This window comes from Melospiza georgiana, chromosome 2 (assembly GCF_028018845.1).
Source record: "Melospiza georgiana isolate bMelGeo1 chromosome 2, bMelGeo1.pri, whole genome shotgun sequence".
Taxonomy (NCBI): domain Eukaryota; kingdom Metazoa; phylum Chordata; class Aves; order Passeriformes; family Passerellidae; genus Melospiza; species Melospiza georgiana.
Window position 1 is genome coordinate 116,139,673 of NC_080431.1, and position 17,017 is coordinate 116,156,689.

The 17,017-nt window shown below is 41.3% G+C and overlaps 1 protein-coding gene across 1 annotated transcript; it reads right to left on the reverse strand.

Annotated features, from left to right (window-relative positions):
* Positions 1 to 908: 908 nt before the first annotated feature.
* LOC131096545 (interferon-induced GTP-binding protein Mx-like) lies at positions 909 to 17,017 on the reverse strand. The gene is made up of 13 exons (XM_058044884.1): positions 16,710 to 17,017; positions 15,041 to 15,233; positions 14,069 to 14,206; positions 12,022 to 12,176; positions 10,676 to 10,814; positions 9,985 to 10,183; positions 9,179 to 9,257; positions 8,100 to 8,222; positions 7,223 to 7,364; positions 5,461 to 5,619; positions 4,871 to 4,947; positions 3,340 to 3,579; positions 909 to 1,349 (listed from the first exon to the last, which is right to left on the reverse strand). The coding sequence occupies exons 1-13, from the start codon at positions 16,938 to 16,940 to the stop codon at positions 1,116 to 1,118; spliced, it is 2,109 nt and encodes a 702-aa protein (XP_057900867.1). The 5' UTR covers positions 16,941 to 17,017; the 3' UTR covers positions 909 to 1,115.

The following is a 17,017-nucleotide window of genomic DNA, read 5'->3' on the forward strand; positions in this document are numbered from 1 at the left end:
ATATTATTAAAGAATACTATACTAAAACTATACTAAAGAAAGAGAAAGGACACATCAGAAGGTTTAACAAGAATGTATAATAAAAACTTGTGACTCCTCAGAGCCTCGACACAGCTGGACCGTGATAAGTCATTAAATTAAAACAATTCACATGCTGGGTAAACAATTCTCCAAATCACGTTCCAAAGCAGCAAAATAGGGAGAAGCTGAAGCTTCTCAGCTTCCCAGGAGAAGAAATCCTGGTGAAGGGATTTTTCAGAAAATATCACAGTGGTATGAAAGAGCTTTTGGAAAGGTTCTCCTTGCCCTGGGGAGGGAAAGGAGAAAGGCAGCAAAACACATGCTGAGAGACGCTTGTAATGTTTAACATCCTGGGAGGTTTCTTTCCTTTTGGACATCCAAATCCTGCCCACCAATCCTGAAATTTCAGGTGATGCTGCAGACATCTGAGAGGAGGATCCTCTTGGCCTTCTGCAAATCAGAGAGCTGGGAAAGGAGACTGAACAGAGCCAGTGGCATCCTCTGGATGCACCAATCACATAAAGGAAATAAACTTCATTTTCCTTCTAGGCTGGAAGGGTTTCATGCCTGCTGTGTGCTCCTCTCTCCCTCCTGGGCTGAGATTTAGTGGTGACACTTTGCAGAGGTGTCTTTTAGGTGATAGAAGGAATGAGAACAACCCCAGCAAGCCAAAAACACAAAGGGAAGTGGGAGATCATCACTGTCATGCACTAAGCTTCATTGAGGAAAGCTAGATAATTTGTTTGTGAATGATACAGCTTCCATCATTAAAAAGAAAAAAAAAACTCCAACAAAACATACAATCCTCAGAGTGTTAGCTTTTTAATGATTATTCCAGTGGTTACACAGAGTTCACAAAGAAAATGTTTTAAAATGGGATAATGTTATAATGTTTATTTAATCACAACTCCTCCAGTGGAGCTCTTTATGCAAAGGCAGCAGTTTGCATATGATTATGGAAAATAAAGAATAACTGAAAAATAGAAATTAGTATTAAGGGTCTGGGCTGATGCTACATTTTTATGGGATTATACGAAATTCTTCAGTAATGCTAGAAGATGAGGAGAAAAAAAACCTCATGAAAAACAAAGAGATTACAACAAGCTGAATTCTCTCAGGTACTGGCAGGCTTTGGTGAGACGATCAACTCTTTGGCTGAGGTAATCCCTGGTTTTAGCAGCTTCAGAATCCTCATCAAGGAGAAAGTTTAACTTCTCTTTATCTTGTAGAAGTTGCAGCATTGAGGTCTGCAGGTTTTCTCCGAAGTCATGAAGGACAGAAGACAGGATGATCAGAGGGATCTGATTGGCAAGGCGTTTGCTTGCTTCCTGTGAGATGGAGGGGGAAAAAAGCAAAATACTAAATTGGTAAAAAGAACCCAAAAATAAAGGGTCTATAGTTAATCTGGTAAAAAAAGTGGCTCCAAGGTTTTAAAATGTTGGACTGAGTTACTGTTCAAGAAGGGAGTACTGCTATGAACTAAAAAATGTTTGTAAACAATGTCTTTTGCGCCTGAAATCTAAAAATTAAGAGTAATGGGGATGTCAGCTGTTGCTTTTCTTCCCTCACCAAACTAAAGCCAAGGCAGATTGTCCTCTGCTCAGCTCTGCCAGCTCTCACTGGGACAAGTTATAGAAGGACATTCCTGACAAGCAGAACTTGTGCCCAATTTCTGGTGTCCAACTTGTCTTCACCGAATGCTTACGATATGTTTTGATGCAGGAAAGCAGAGAGTGATTTTTCCTAAAGCTGGTAAATTCCTCTATTAGATGGTTAAAAAAATGGTAAATTCCTCCATTAGATGGTGGTATTTAGATGGTATTTCTGATGTGCTTGTCCTTTTAAACTTAAAACAGCTTTGGGAGGAAGCTTTAGCCTTAAGGGGAAATGTCCTCAGCAGCAGTGAGACCAGACTGTGCCTACATTACATCTGTTTTTATCCCCATGAGATGATCTCCTGTGTGACCTGACCTGGTTCATTTATGGATGCAAGCAGATTGATCCAGAAGAGCTTCTGGGGCCCTTTTCCCATGGATATCCACAGGGTTTGGGGGCCCACCTGGTGCTTTAGGGCACCATGAGGTTCTAAACTCTCCCAGCTCTGGGAATTGGCTGCCTCCAGCCCTCCTGGAGCTGGGTGAGCACTTAGACCCAAGTGCCTGGCTGCAATTGAGAGGTTCTGTCTTTCTTTTTGTGGTACAATTGAAAATGGCATTTGTAGACCCTATAGGATGTAGGCAGCCATGGATATTTAACTTCCATCTCATTCAAACTCTATTTGGCCTTGCATAAGTCAGTCCCAAGGAGCTGTGGTGCCCTGCCATTGGGTGGATTGTTGAAAATGGCTCTCAGGGCATTTACAAACATATTTAACTGCAGATAAAACATATAGCAGAGTGTGTAGTAAGGTGGGATGGATGTGCTTATGTGTGTAGCAAGGTGGGATTGTTGAAAATGGCTCTCAGGGCATTTACAAAAATGTTTACCTGCAGATAAAACATAAAGCAGAGTGTGGAGCAAGGTGGGATGGACAAAGCCACTTCTGGCTTTGTTTCTTGTTCTGTGAAAATCAAGGGTTTTGTCTTCATCAGCCTGAGCAGCCTGACCATTTAATTGCAGGAATTTGTCACAAAGCCTGCTCTTGGAATTCAAAGTGAGCTGCTACCTACCTTCCTGAATCATTAATATTGAACTTGTTGCTTTCTGAGGGAGTTTTACAACAAAGCAAATTTTGATCTTGCATGTTGTGTTTCCTTTCTTTAACGTGATCCTTTGTTGAAACACCCCATTTGTCCCCAGAGACTTCACTTACAGGGTGCTATCTGCAGTACAGCAGATGCACTCTGATCCCTACAGACAGCTGATATATTTTAATGTAATGTTTTATTACTGCATATTTTAATGTAATGTTTTATTACTGCTCCTCCTGCTGTAGCAGTTTAAGATCTGACTGCAAGCCACTTTCTGCTGGCTGCAGGAATGTGCAGAGTGGCTTGAGGCTGGCCTGAGCCAGACTGGGAGGTAGCTAACAAGTGGTTTGGGAGCCAGCTGTCACTTTGGCACACTCAGGCTTTTCTAATCCCCATATCCTGCATCCTGCATCCTGCTGATAGAGCCCAGCTTTGCCCTGACTGCTCAGAAGCTCCAAGTGGTTTGCAGAGAAGCTGAGCATGTACCTGAATGAGACACTGAGATACCCCTGGCTATTCCCTGCACAGTGCTAGCAGGGCACACAAGGCTGTGTTCACTCCAACAAGATCTGGCTGAGGGGGATCTGCTGTGGCATTCAGGGGGCAGCAAATCTGCCTGTGAACTCACAGAGAAATAGGCACTGGTGTGAGAAACCATCTCCACGACAACAGAGGGGTCCTTTGGAGCAATGTGAGACTGCAGAGTTGCTCCTGGGGACCCGTTGAGAGCGTTTGCTGCCTTAACAGTATTTAAATCACCAATGTAAAGGTCATCCTGGCAGTACACGATTTTCTCCATTTTAAACTGGGCCCGGATATGTCTTTCAGCATCTGCTGCTTGTTTGTCTCTAATGTCTTCAATTTTCACCTGGAAAAGAAAGGAACAAAGAAGTTCTGAGATATTTGCTCCCTTTGGGAAGGTGCCAGTGTCCCCAGGGAATGGCAAGGTGGGCACAGTGTTCAACTGTCCTTGTGCAGCACTGTCTAACCCCAGAACATGGGAACATGGAGTAATGCTTTGGATTGTGGTCTCTCTCTTGTGAAAGAGCAGGAAAATGTGGCACTTTTGTCCCGCTCCAAACTTGGTGCTTGAAACCCAAAGGAAAATATCTGTTGTCAGCAAACCAACCCTGTCTAACCCCTCTCTGTCTGGTGCTTTTATTGAGCCATCTGACTCTTTTTGATACTTCCACCTAAAAGTCTGTCGGGCTGGCAAAGTTCCCTCAGTGATGCTCAAATTCCCTTAAAATGCTTTCCTAGCATTCCTAAGAAAACACCCCCTATATTTTCTCATGTCCAGTGTTTGCCAGGACTTCTTCGCTCTTCATTCCTCTCACTGTGTTACACCTAAAGACCCTGCCTGAACACCTCTGTGTTTGGATGAAATAATTTATTTGTTCACTGCTTGGTTGGCCTGGGAGCTCAGTAGGGTTTGACCATGCAAGTGAAATAGCAAACCAGCTATTTCACTCACATTTGCCTCTGAGTTTCCTTTTTCAGCAGTACCCTGTGAGTGGACTCTGTTTCCTGGCTGCCAGCATTGCTTCTGGTCTTCTCCTCAATGCTTCTCATCTTTTCCTCAATGCTTCTCATCTTTTTCTCAATGCTTCTCATCTTTTCCTCAAAGCTCTTTCTGGAAAAGGCCTTCAAGGACATGCACACCACTGAACTCCACCCCAAAACCTGCCAATGCCCAAACTATGAGCAGCCATCTTGTAGATTTTTCATGGCTGGATGATTTTTGGTTTGTCTGCTCCTGCTCCCTTTCAGCAAAGGTGAGATTCCTGCACTGGCTAAAATCCTGGCTTGCTTTCAGAGAGGGAAACACAGTTGAGCACGCTGAGAAATCACTGCAGGACTTAAATCTGAAATTAATGACAAACTCTTCAAGGTAGCCACACCAGGTTTTCTTTGCACTGTTAAGAATTTGAGCAGAATTAATAAATAATGTATATATTAGATCTTGTCAAAGTTGTGCAAAGTGCACTTTCATTAGTGCCGTTATAATCATGCCATCATTTTCAGGCTCTTTCCTATTTTCCTGCAAGAAATTCCACACTTGCATAAGGGTAATGCAGTGAGACAGGTACCACAAGCATGGATGTATTTACAAATGCCATTCTGTCTTTTGAGGATCTCAGCTTATAGTAGTGTCTTACCTTGGCAACTCTGCTTAGGTTGTGAAAATTAGCAAAATTCCTTTTAGCAACCTCCGTAAATTTCTCTTCAACCAGTCCTGAGGGAAGAACAGAGAGACAAAATAAAGTCAGGTAAGCAAGTGAGGATTTTAAGCTATTGTTAATATGAGACTTGGGAGACTACTCATTTTTTCTATTCATTCAGAAATAACTGAGCTGCTGTACTGGTGCACTCTGCTTTTATGACACATACAAACAAGCAGAAATTTAGATTTCCAGATCCAAGAGTGTGACCACTTAACACCAGGTACTTCTACTGTACTGCTTCCTTGCTCTGTTATTAATTATAGTTATTTTCTATTTTTTATAGTTATGCTCTATTTATTATAATTATTTTCTAATTCCCTTCCAAGAGCCACTGGTAAAAACATTAATAAATGCTGGAGACCATGTGTAGAGATTGAATGCTCTAGAGAAGGAGCAATCCCCAAGCTGAATCAGATTTATTTCCACACTGAAGGATCCTGAGAGCATCAGCTTCTCCTGGAAAATAAACTTGTCAGGCCCAGCAGTGTCCCCCACACAAGAGCCTCCCATGGGCTGGGCCATACTTATCACATTGTTCAGGATCTCAATTGCTGGCTCCTCCAGTTCTCTGATCTGCTCTTTTATGATGTCCTCAAAAGTGTTGTAGTTGCTGAAGCCTGGGAACTCCCGTCCGCGGTATCGGTCTTCGTATTTCCACACTTTATCAGGGACGTTTTTTTTAGCTGTAATGGTAAAATAACATTGCTTTGCTACTAAATCACTCAATGTATATGTTTTAGGTTTAAGAAGAAAGTCTATTTATCCTCTTTGAGTTGTTCTTGAGAGGAGAAACTACTGAGATGGTTTTTTGTTACCACAGAACAGAGCTAATGCATTGCTGCTCTCTGAATGAGCCATCCCACATATTGCATCAAGCATCTGGCTGACAGAAATTATGTTGGGCCACAAAAATTCTGGTTCTTCTTGACATTTTTACCCTCACAGAAGTAGTTGGCCATTACCAGTCACGTCCAAGTTTTAAAAAAACCCCAAACAAAACAAACCTCCAAGCTCACTAAACACTTTTTTTCTGGGGAATCTACTGTTAACTAGTTATTTTTATTTAAGCTATCACAGTCAGTATTTCTTTGTTGATACTATACAAACTTGCTCATTTTTTTCTGTGAGGTATCACCTTAGCCCACAGCTAAAGTGGAAAAGAAAAACCCCACCCAGATTCTAAAATATTAATAGCAATAATAAAATAAAAATATTAAGAGCAAAAAGAAAAATTATTATCTAGGTTGTTATTATTTATTACTATTCATTGTCGTTACAACGCCAATGAATAGTAATAAATAATAACAACCTAGATAATAATTACAAAATCATTACAACCTAGATAATTGTTGTAACTTAGAAGAATGGTTCAGAATACCTCCAACAAATTCTGTGCCTGTGTTATTGCTGTGGTGGGAGAAGAGAGACAAGCACAGACCTCTCTGTAATGACAGCACTTAACACAAACTGTGCCTGTGTCCCCAGGACACCACAACAGATGGATGCTCCTGGCTTCTTGCTCTTAATTTTCTTGGCAAACATTTACTGAAGATGCTGTGTCTGGGTTTAAAAGCAAGGGGATGGGCTCTCAGGTCAGCTGCCAGGATGGGTTCACAGAATTCACAGAATGACCAGGTTGGAAGAGAACTTCAAGATCATTGAATCCAACCCAGTCTCAACACCTCAACTAAACCCTGGCACTGAGTGCCACATCCTGTGGCATTCACATTCTCTGAACTCCTTCGCCCAGGGTTTTTCTCCTGGGAAGCTGAGAGACCTCACAGAAAAGGAAAACAATTCTTATCTCATCTGCTTCTCCTGTGTTGTGCTCACGTGGAATGTCTTTGGAGATATGTCTTTGTTTACCCACAGGTGATTGTTTCATTGGATTCTGCTGTGAGTTGTTTTGACTCATTGGCCAATCAGAGCCAAGCTGTGTCAAGTCTCTGGAGAGAGTCACGAGTTTTCATTATTATCATTTTAGCATTCACTAAGTATCCTTTCTGTATTCTTTAGTATAGTTAATATTCTTTAATATAATATAGTATAATAAAGTAATAAATCAGCCTTCTGATAAAATGGAGTCCTCCTCATCATTCCTTCCTTTGTCAGTGGACCTGAATTTGCAATACATCCAGTCTGTTTTTAAACACATCCAGGGATGGTGACTCCACCACCTCCCTGGGCAGACCATTCCAGACATTTATCACCCTTCCTGTAAAACACCTTTTCCTAATATCCAACCTGTATTTCCCTTGGCCCAGCTCGAGCCTGTTCTGTGCTTACCCCTCGCAGTACACTCCAGGAGAATCGCGCCCCACCCGCGGAATTCCTTGCGGATCTTGGTGTACAGCCTGACCTCATCCTCAAACAGCTGCTCCTCTCCTCGTGTGCTCTGAGAGATCTCTTGGTTGAAGAATTTGATCAACTGCAGTGAATTGAACAACAAGCAGGCAATTTAGTGAAGTTTCATTTCTTCAGATTAATTTGTGGATATTAAGTAAATCTGCAGTTGTTTGATGTTAAAGCAGGGACACAGTTCATAAAAAACATCCCTTTCTTAAATCTTTTATGCTCTTAGCTCTTGGTTTGGGTCCCCCCCCCCCCCCAAACTGTAACAATTAGAGGAGAACAAACTTTATATTCTTTTGGTTTTTCCCCTGTAGACTTTTAGAGCCATTTACTAAATTCTAATAGGCCAGACTTGTATGAAGTCTGATGAGCTTCACAAACACCTCTAAAGCTTATTGAAGGTTTACTCAGGGAGTAACTCCGTGAGATGAGGCACTTAGATGGACCTGCAAACCACATTTTGATATCAGGAATACATTTGGTCTTATGAGTCCTGTAAACAATGGGAACCCTTCAAAGTGTTGAGCACCCAGGAGTTTGTTTTTCATTGCTGAGATGCATGATTTTGACCCAATTAACCAAGTTTCATTTTCATGTCTCATAAACACAGGAAAAATTTTTAGAAGAGGCCATGAGCTCCCGTGGTCCATTATTTTTGCAGGTGTGGTTTGTCTATGTTACCCTCACTAAAATGATGGATACCACAAACTTCTCAGTGGCCCATGCTGATGTTTTGATAATTTCAGGCAGCTTCTTTTTCTTTGTTACAGTTACCTCCCTGCTCTGCTCTGTGACCAATACTGATACTTACATCTGTGAGGTAAAACAGCTTCTCAGACTCTGTTTCAGGTGTGCCTCTCTTGTACCTCTGCAGCTCCTGTGATGTTTTATAGAGGGCGTCATGAATTTGGCTCTCCAGTGCTGGCAAAGTTTTCTGGGGAGGAGACAGTGAAGAAGAACATTGAGATAGGTTGAACTTGTCAGATTTCGGAAGGAAAACAAAATCCCTCTAAGAGTGATCTACACCTGCCTGGGATCTTTGCTGTTTTTACAAATCCAAGACCTTGCTGCCAGTGTCCCATGCGTGATAGTGGGATAACGCAGAAAAGCAAATATGGCTTTTATTGAGGACACTCAGGAGCCAGGATCTGCCTGAGGGATCAGGCTGGACCTCACTGAGGGCTGGGCAGAACAGCTGCAGGCTAGGGTAAAATTTCACCAAAAACAATGTCCTCACAGGTTGTGCCAGGAAAGTGGTGACTGCCCAATTCCTGATAAATACCTGATGCAACATGGCTGTTTAGTTTCTTCTTTTCTGTAAATTTACATAAACAATTTTTTTTCTCCTTTGAGACTGAATTTAGATGTTGCTTATATTTTAGCATCTTCTCTTAATGGAATAAGATATATTACAGATATATTTATCTGCAATAAGATATATTACATACAGATATAGTTGTACCAAATGAAAACCCCCAACAGCCTTACAGTAGTATATTAATATAATAGAACATCTTGATGTTTTGAAGACATTTTCAGTGGAATAGTAATCATTGTTTCACTAAGCTGACAGCAGTAACTCGTCACCCAGGTGATCAACACTTATAAACAAAAAGAAATATCATGGCTGTCATTGAGAAGGCAGGAATTATGAGTCACAAATAGATGAAATAATTTGTTCATTGTTGATCTGCAGTTAAAGGCAAATCTGAGGACAGAGTGGGGCTTTTTACCTCTGCCTCTCAGTTCAGTTTGTTCTCTGATCACTGAGTTGAAGCATCATTAAGCACATAAAGATGGAATCCAACTGCAGCCCAAGGCTGAAAGGTTGAACTTGTTTTTAGGTACTAACTGCTACAAACAGCTCAGTATGGGGCTTCTGTTACTTACAATAATGTGTTTCACAAGTTCATCTGTGAGCTTTTCTGCCAGACACGGGATAGTAGCCTTTCCCCCTTCCATAAAGGCCCTGTGAAAAAAGAGGAAAAGGTGGGTTTGGACAGCCAGGCTGTGCAGGGCAAGGAGGCAGCACTGATGCTCTGCTCTGTTTTCACTAATCTTATTACACAATTTGAGTAAAGAAAGGGGCTCTGGGCCATGCTAGTGCAGATGTGGCAACTGCCCAGGACTCTCTGGGTTTATTCATGAGTTGTTTGACAGCTACTGACTGAGCAAAGGGAAACAGAAAAATCTGAGAAAAGCAAATTCTAACAGCAGATGAGTGTGCTGTTCTATTATTTCTTCATGTGTGAAGTTCACAACCCTTGTCAGCTGCCATTCTCTGCATTATGATTTATTTGCTGCTGAGTCATGTGGGCAGCCTGTGTCCTCAGCACAGCCTTTCTTTCTCATGCTGTTCCTCCACGTTTTCCAGTGAACAGAAACACTTCAGTGCCTGATTGAAGTGCTCAGATGCTTTAACTCGAATTCTTTGGGACTATTCGGAACTTCTGAAGTTCATAGCATTTCCCCCATGTATTTTGCATCCAAAAAAACCCAAAAAAATTTTAAAAAGTTTATTCAGTATGTAAAAATCTTCTGGGTTCCTGAAACACAAACCTACATGGGCAATGAGAAATATTGAGAATAATTGATATCTGTTTGTAACCCCTAAGTAGTTAAATCTCAGCAAATCAACAGGAAGCTTTGAGGTGACTTTAACATGTTTTTGATGAGGACTTTTCTGTGAGGAGTACCTGAAGTGTGTGTGATTCTCAAAGAAGTGTTTCTCCTGCTGGATTGCAGCAGCCAAGGTCAGTTTGTTGTGGATGTCCTGCTGCCCACGGCACTTGACAATCATGTAGCCCTTTTTGAGGGGGATCACCCTGTTCTGCAGTATTTTAACAATGGCCTCTTCAGTTCCCTTGTCCACCAGGTCAGGTTTTGTGAGGATTCCTGTGAAGTTAAAAGAGAAAGTTAACCACCAAGCAGGAACACTCTGTACCATGCTTAATAAAGCAAATTTTTTTGTATTCTCTCTCCTAGAAAGTTCTCAGCTCTCAGGCAGTAAAACTCACTCTGCAGTTCCTCCCAACATACCTTTTGCTTTGCAAACCTTTCTTTAAAGGTTTTTTTTAAAGCAAAGCTTTTTTACCATTAACTTCACATCCACTACCATTAACTGAGATTTTCAGCTTCTAGTTATTCATAACAGGAGTGCCAGCAAGACACCAAACTAAGGGATTCTTGGAGCTACTCAAGAATTGTGACTAGAGATACTTGCAAATATATTCTTTAGGCTGCTTTCTGTTTTGTTTTTTTTTTTTTTTTTCCCTCTTCTTCTAGTAGCTAATTTCACAGACCACAGAACATCAGACCTCATAGGAAGGAAAAAAAAAAAAAAGATTTGGCCTCCTTTCCAGCTCATAGCTTAAAAAATGATCTCACCTATTGTCCTTTCTCCAGTGGGGTCCACCTCTTGAGCCATTTTCAATGCTTCTGTTGTTGCAATATCCACGTTACATGGCACCACTACCAAATTGACTGTCTCTTTGCAGCCAATAATTCTTTTAAGCAGCTTTTTGATCTGCAATTCAATACAGCAGTGAGGAGGTTCAGTGAAATCAGACACTTGCTTGTAGGATGTGACAATTTCTAGCAATATGAGCCACTGCCTGATGACATTAAATGCCACATATGCTGAGGATAGGGTTACATGCTAGAGGATGGAATGGAAAGGGGCCAGCAGAAGAATGCAGCCTCTTTCCTTATGTCAGGATTAATTCAAACATCTGGCATTAATGAGACCAAACTAATGTTGTTAAGCCTGTCTTGGCAGCTATGTGGAGTTCAACCTCTTGTGCATATATAATCTTTCATTATAGAAATATTAAGGGCATTTGATATCTAACGCATGTAAGAAAATCAGGTTTTAGGTATGTATGATCTTTAGGTATAGACTTACGGAAAGAAAGCAAGCTGTATACACTTATGGAAAGAAAGCAAGCTCAATTGTGCTGATAAATCTCAAATTTGTGTCTCTGAAAGCAGCACAAATGTCTTTGGCTTATTTTTCAGTGGAATAATTGTAGGAAAATTTTACAAAGCACCAAAACTGAACATGCACATGACATCTAGTTGACATTTTTCTATGTTTCAATGCCAAACTAAACGAGTTCCTCATAATTTGTGTTATTTTGTAGAAGCTTCACAGAGCACTGTGGTGCTTATTCCATAGTAAAAAAAAAAAAAAAATTTCCCCTGGATTTTGGTAAAATTGCCTCTCTTTTCTACTTCCCACCCATCCCAGCTTCTGACAGGCTGCAGTGCTGCAGACTCCATCTCTGGAGCATGCAGACAGCTGGGAACAAGGGAAATGTTTGGATTTTATCACACCTTCTCAATACAACAGAAAGATTGCTATCTAACTGTGGAATGAAATTACTCTCCTCCCAGAAAGTAAAGCCCAGACAACCCAATCTTGTCTCATTTCTGTTTGGTATATCTAGTTGAGTTTGGCCTCATCTTATTGCAAGTTCCCATTTAAAGGTATTTTAGGAGAAGCAACACACCCAGCTCCTGCACATCACCCTAACTTTTCCTACCTTAGTTTTATTTAAGCAGGCCTTATCCTGCCAGAGTTTTATTTGCATTTCCCAGCACTTCTTCTAACAGCAGCCAGAGGAAGAGCAGAGATCCCCTCCATTTATTCTGTTTACTTCACTCAAGGTCTGCTGGGAGCCCCCAAGGGATGAGGCCCTGGGCACAGATTGGCACACGAGGCTGAGCTTTACCTGGTCCCCGATGTCTTTTGGCTGGTCCCCCACGGCCACCCTGGCAATTCCAGGGAGATCAATTAGCGTCAGATCGGGGACATCAGGGGACCGAACTTCCAGGGAAATTAACTGCGGGCTAATGGCGCCTCTAGGACCGGCTACCACGTCCTGGGCTGTGAAAAGAGCAAGGCAATGAACACAGGCTTCAAACGATGCATCAAACCAAAGCTGAACACAAGCACTTTGAAATGTACCAACTACCACCTAAGGTTCTTTCAGGCTTGGCGTTTTCTTTCAGATCCAGCCACACACTTTAATTACCTTAATTCATACCAATTGCCTGGCCAGTCTTGAGAATATCCAAATAATGTATTGAAAAGCTAATTAAAAAAAATAGAAAGAATAGGAATTTATGCAAGAATCTAAGGAAATTATCATGCAGAACAAGTTGAAGTGAAGTCCTGTTGGAATATGAGCTGTAATATTTTACAGAACATATATTTATGGACTCTCATGTATGCAGACAAATACATGTAAATAAACCACAATGAAAGGGATCAGGTAAAACACTGGTCAGTTGTAGAAATGCTTCCTCAACAAGAGACTTTGTCAGCATTAATTAATCCTTGGATGCTGTGAAAGAAATATAGGTGTTGTTCTACATTCTTCGCATTTTGATAGGTACGTTCAGAGTAAATTGTCCCAGATATTACAAGGCAATAATGCTTGAACTGTACAGAGAAGCAAGGAAACTCCAGTCATTCTCATCAGAGATTTTCAGCTCTTTAATTACCTTAATTCATACCAATTGCCTGGCCAGTTTTGAAAATATCCAAATAATGTATTGAAAAGCTAATTAAAAAAATAGAAATAATAACAATTTGCAGAGCTGTGCTTGATGCCTTAAGTTTTAGCTTTCATATTTTTTAGATTCTGTACTGCCTTAGTGTGTGACTTTGAACTTCATATAAAGCATTAGCAAGTTCTCCTCGCAGTTCAGTCAGACAAAACAATCCTTTTCCAGCCTGAGAACCAAGGACACCATTGCAGCTTCAGGCCCAAAAAGTGCAAACAACAAAAAGGCCCAAAAGGCCCAAAAAGTATAACAATAGCAAATAGAGGAGAGCAATCTGGGAGGATGGGACTGCATAACCTGAAGCTGAAATTGGACAATGAACCCCAATATAGAAATGGACCAAAACACATAAAAGTGTGAAAACTCGTGACCATCTTGTGTGTAGCCACAGCCAGGCTCTTGTACTGCCCAAGAGCCTTTGGGTACTGTATCCTTTGAAGGCCTTTTAAATAAAACCCTACTTTATTCCTTTAACTCTGTCCAGCCTCTGTTCCAGGTAGCCTCTCTAGGAATCATGCTAGTCAAGGATGTAAGGACAATCCAACTTTCACACTTAGGGCAAAGTGCTTACTGCTTTTTGGGTAAGAACACTGATTTCTTACCCAGCATGAAATGTTGTAACAGTAAAGCTGAGACACGTGAAGGGCAGTGACTGAGCCCATGGTCACAGTGCGTGGCAGAAGCTCTCAGTCCTCCACTCTGCCTTCTTGCAACTTCCTCCAAAATAATAAGATTTTGAGGATATTGCAAGAGAGACACCTCAAGCACTCTCGGGCTTTTGAACTGATGACAGGAACCATTTAGGTTCCATGTTTACAATTTGACAGACAACCTCCCCAAACCAGGAAGCCAGGAAGCCACCACCCAGGTAAGGACACAGCCTGAGCATTTATTATGGACCAGGATAAAAGGACCATGGATCAGGATAAAGGGATCGTGGATCTAGTGGGTGGCATCCCTGCCCAAGGTGTTGGAACTAGAAGATCTTTAAGGTCCCTTTCAACCCAGGCCATTCTGGGATCATCATCCTAAATCATCTTCACCACTGGAGCACTGGTACAGCTCCCTTGAGAGAAATGAGTTGTGCTGACCCAGCTTCATCTGCTCTGAGTCCAGCTCTTGGTGTAACTCCACAATCACCATGGATGCTGTGAGAGGAGGCTCTAAGAGGAGGATTCAGAGGAGATGGAGCCAGCCAAATCCACTCACCTTGCCTTATTGCTCTGTCCACCTCAGAGGCGTTCTGGAGCTCCTGGGTCACATTTCTGTAGGAGATCTTCCCTTGCCATGCCTGCCCTTCAGGCAACCTCTTCAGTTTAAGCTCCAAGGGACACCGAGTGACAATACCTGCAGCAGTTCCAAAGGCAGAGGTTGTGCATGAAACAATGCCTTGAGGTGTGTGGTGTACACAGGGCCGCCTGTTCCACACAAAAATGTTCCACACAAAAATGTTTCACAAAAAAAGCATGGAACTGTTCCAAGAGACGCTGCCAGAGGGGAATTGTCCAACTTCCTGCTCAGAGCAGGATTGTCACCAGCGCTAGATGAGGTCAACCATGGCTCTTCCCAGACATGTCTGGCCCTGCAAACCTCCACAGATAGAGTTTCGCTCCTCTCTGGATGATCTATTTCAGTGCTGCAGCCAAATCCTATGAAAAACCTTTTTACAACTCCAGCCTGAAAGACTAGATTGTATTGTAAACTCATATGGAACTTGCAGAATTCATGTGAGTAAAAAAACACACAGAGCTGGAAAGTGGATCTTCTTGAGCTGTAAAATCTTTCATCATCTCTGACTTAAATAATGCTTTAAATAAAGACCTTTGTACACTTTTTACACACAAAAATAACAAAAGTTATCTGTAAGAAAATGTAGTTTAAAAAAACCCAAACCAACCCCAAAAGCAAATTTAAAGACTGGTTTTCCATGTGAAATCAATACTCTGCTGCACTGCTGCTTTCTGGGAAATGCAGAGTCAGCTGGAGCAATCACACTACACTTCTCCTGGTCTTTTGACCATCAGGAACACATGCCTTGGATTTACCTTGCGGTGTCTCACTCGCACCTCCATTTCTCAGTCATGGAGTTATCCAAATCTAGACCAAATAAAAAAGGAAAAAAAGAAAAGAAAAATCCTTTTCATCTCATCAAAGAGAAAACATGAAAAAGTGAATTCTTACCATTGCCCCTGGGGAGAGCAACACCAGAGAGGGCTTCCAGCACAGAACTTTTCCCAGAGCTCTGGTCTCCAATCACCGCAATCGCTGGCAAGGACAGATCCTTTTCTATCCCAAGAGCTCTCAGGCTGTCAACAAGATCAATGCAGGGTCGGATCTTCTCCTCATATTTGTTGTACAATGTGCGTTCTGCAGCCTGTTAGAGTTAAACTTACAGTGAATTTTCCATAATTAAAAAAAAAAAAAGACATTTTCTGTTAATCGTTCTTTAGTAAAAGTTATTTAATGGCATCAAGCTTTACTTGTATCACTGTGCATCCTTGCATCTCCATGTAATAAATATGTGTCTGTAAATATGAAAGAAACAGTTGAGGGTGGCTCACAGACCATCCTTAGTAAAAATAACAAATTTTGGGAGCCATCCTGTAAAGATAAAGAACACCTAAATAAGTGTGGTTTGTTAATTTTTTTTAATAACAGGTTTTTTTTAATAACTGCCATTTTCTTTCACTCATCCACAGATGTACTGAAGCGTGTGTATGCAAATGAAGACTGATCCCAGAAATCACTGAATTTGGAAAAAATAGCTTATTAGATGTTTGTTTTGTAGTTTGAAGATTTAGTTTGTGCACAGGCACCAGAAGAGTTCTGCTGTAGCATTCTTAGCAGGTGGCTGAAATCTTTTAGATCATCATGGCTCTTCCTTCTTTGCCTCATTTTAGGCTCACATAAGGCCTGAATATGAGTGGGTTGTTTTAAATGACTGATTATTGTCATTTTCTGGGTTTGACACAGGTCCAGATATTAACACAGACTCTTCATTTATGCGAAAACAAAACAATTTCCAGTCTTAGGAAAAACTGGTCCATCTGCTGTTAAATATGCTCAGCTAAAGTATATAAAGATCAGCTCGGTCTCTTCTCCCTGTTCCTCTCTCCATGTTCCAGTGACTGCTGCAGTTAGAAATGCAATTTTGGGAACACCAATATGTTTCAGACATATTGGGCCAGGCACATTCAAGCCTGATTTTTTGAGAACAAAAAACTGAAGTTTCTCTCCATCACTTTTATCCAAGAAAAATACTTCTAGAAGTATGTCAATGGATCAGATGCACTCAAACAAAGCAGATTTTTTGGTTCAAGATGAGGAAGGCAGCACACATTATTGGAGGCAGGCATATTAAACCCTTTTTGGTAACCCCTGCCCACTCTCTTCACTTAATAGCTAGTAAATTCTCAAAAGACTTCAATAACTATGTCAAAGACTTAAAACCAACCTGTGTTCAGTGTTAAATACCCAAGCAGGTTATTATTAACCTTTCTGTGCATTTCTGTTAAGGGTTGAAGAGCCTCAAGAGAAAAAAAAACCCTTAGCTTTTATGATTTCTGTTTAATATTTGTTGCTAGGATTGAAACAGACACATGTCACACATTAAATTGGCTTCTAGGCTGCAGCCATCTCTTTTTTTTTAGACCTGCATTATTAATGTCAGCAGATTAATTGCAAGTATCTCTATTGCCACTTACGTGAATAATTGCTAGGACTCATCCCAAAAGTTCTCCTTAGACCTCACAAGTGCAGATTGACCAAGAGACAAAGGAATTCATTTTGGGCCATAAAGAGAAACAACAGAGTAAGAGAGGGGAGGATCTGTGCCCTCTTCTTGCCTTACCTGATCCTCTGCTGTAAAAAACTCCTCCTCCGAGTCCTGGTCATGGTTAGGTTTGCTCTCAAAGAACTTGTAAAACTGCTTCTCTGGCCCAAGATTGTCTTCTGGTTCTGGTGGAAGAGGCACTTTAGCAGCTTCTGGAAATGGTTTTACAAAAGAAAATACAAACCCCTCTTTCTTGGGGGTATTTTTGTTTTTTTCAGGTTGTTTGAATGCTGCTTTCTTATTATCCATGGCCTGCTGATTTTCTGGGCTTGAACGTGTGTTGTCTGCAAGTGCTTCACTAAATATTGATCAGTGCCTGGTCCAAC

Bases quoted from the DNA above. Each gene is read 5' to 3' on its own strand.
- LOC131096545 (XM_058044884.1), bottom strand. From the start codon at position 16,940: ATGGATAATAAGAAAGCAGCATTCAAACAACCTGAAAAAAACAAAAAT. The intron at 15,234-16,709 runs GTAAGGCAAGAA...TAACTCTAACAG, and splicing joins TTTTTACAGCAGAGGATCAG to GCTGCAGAACGCACATTGTA. The intron at 8,223-9,178 runs GTAAGTAACAGA...TCTCCTCCCCAG, and splicing joins AACTTGTGAAACACATTATT to AAAACTTTGCCAGCACTGGA.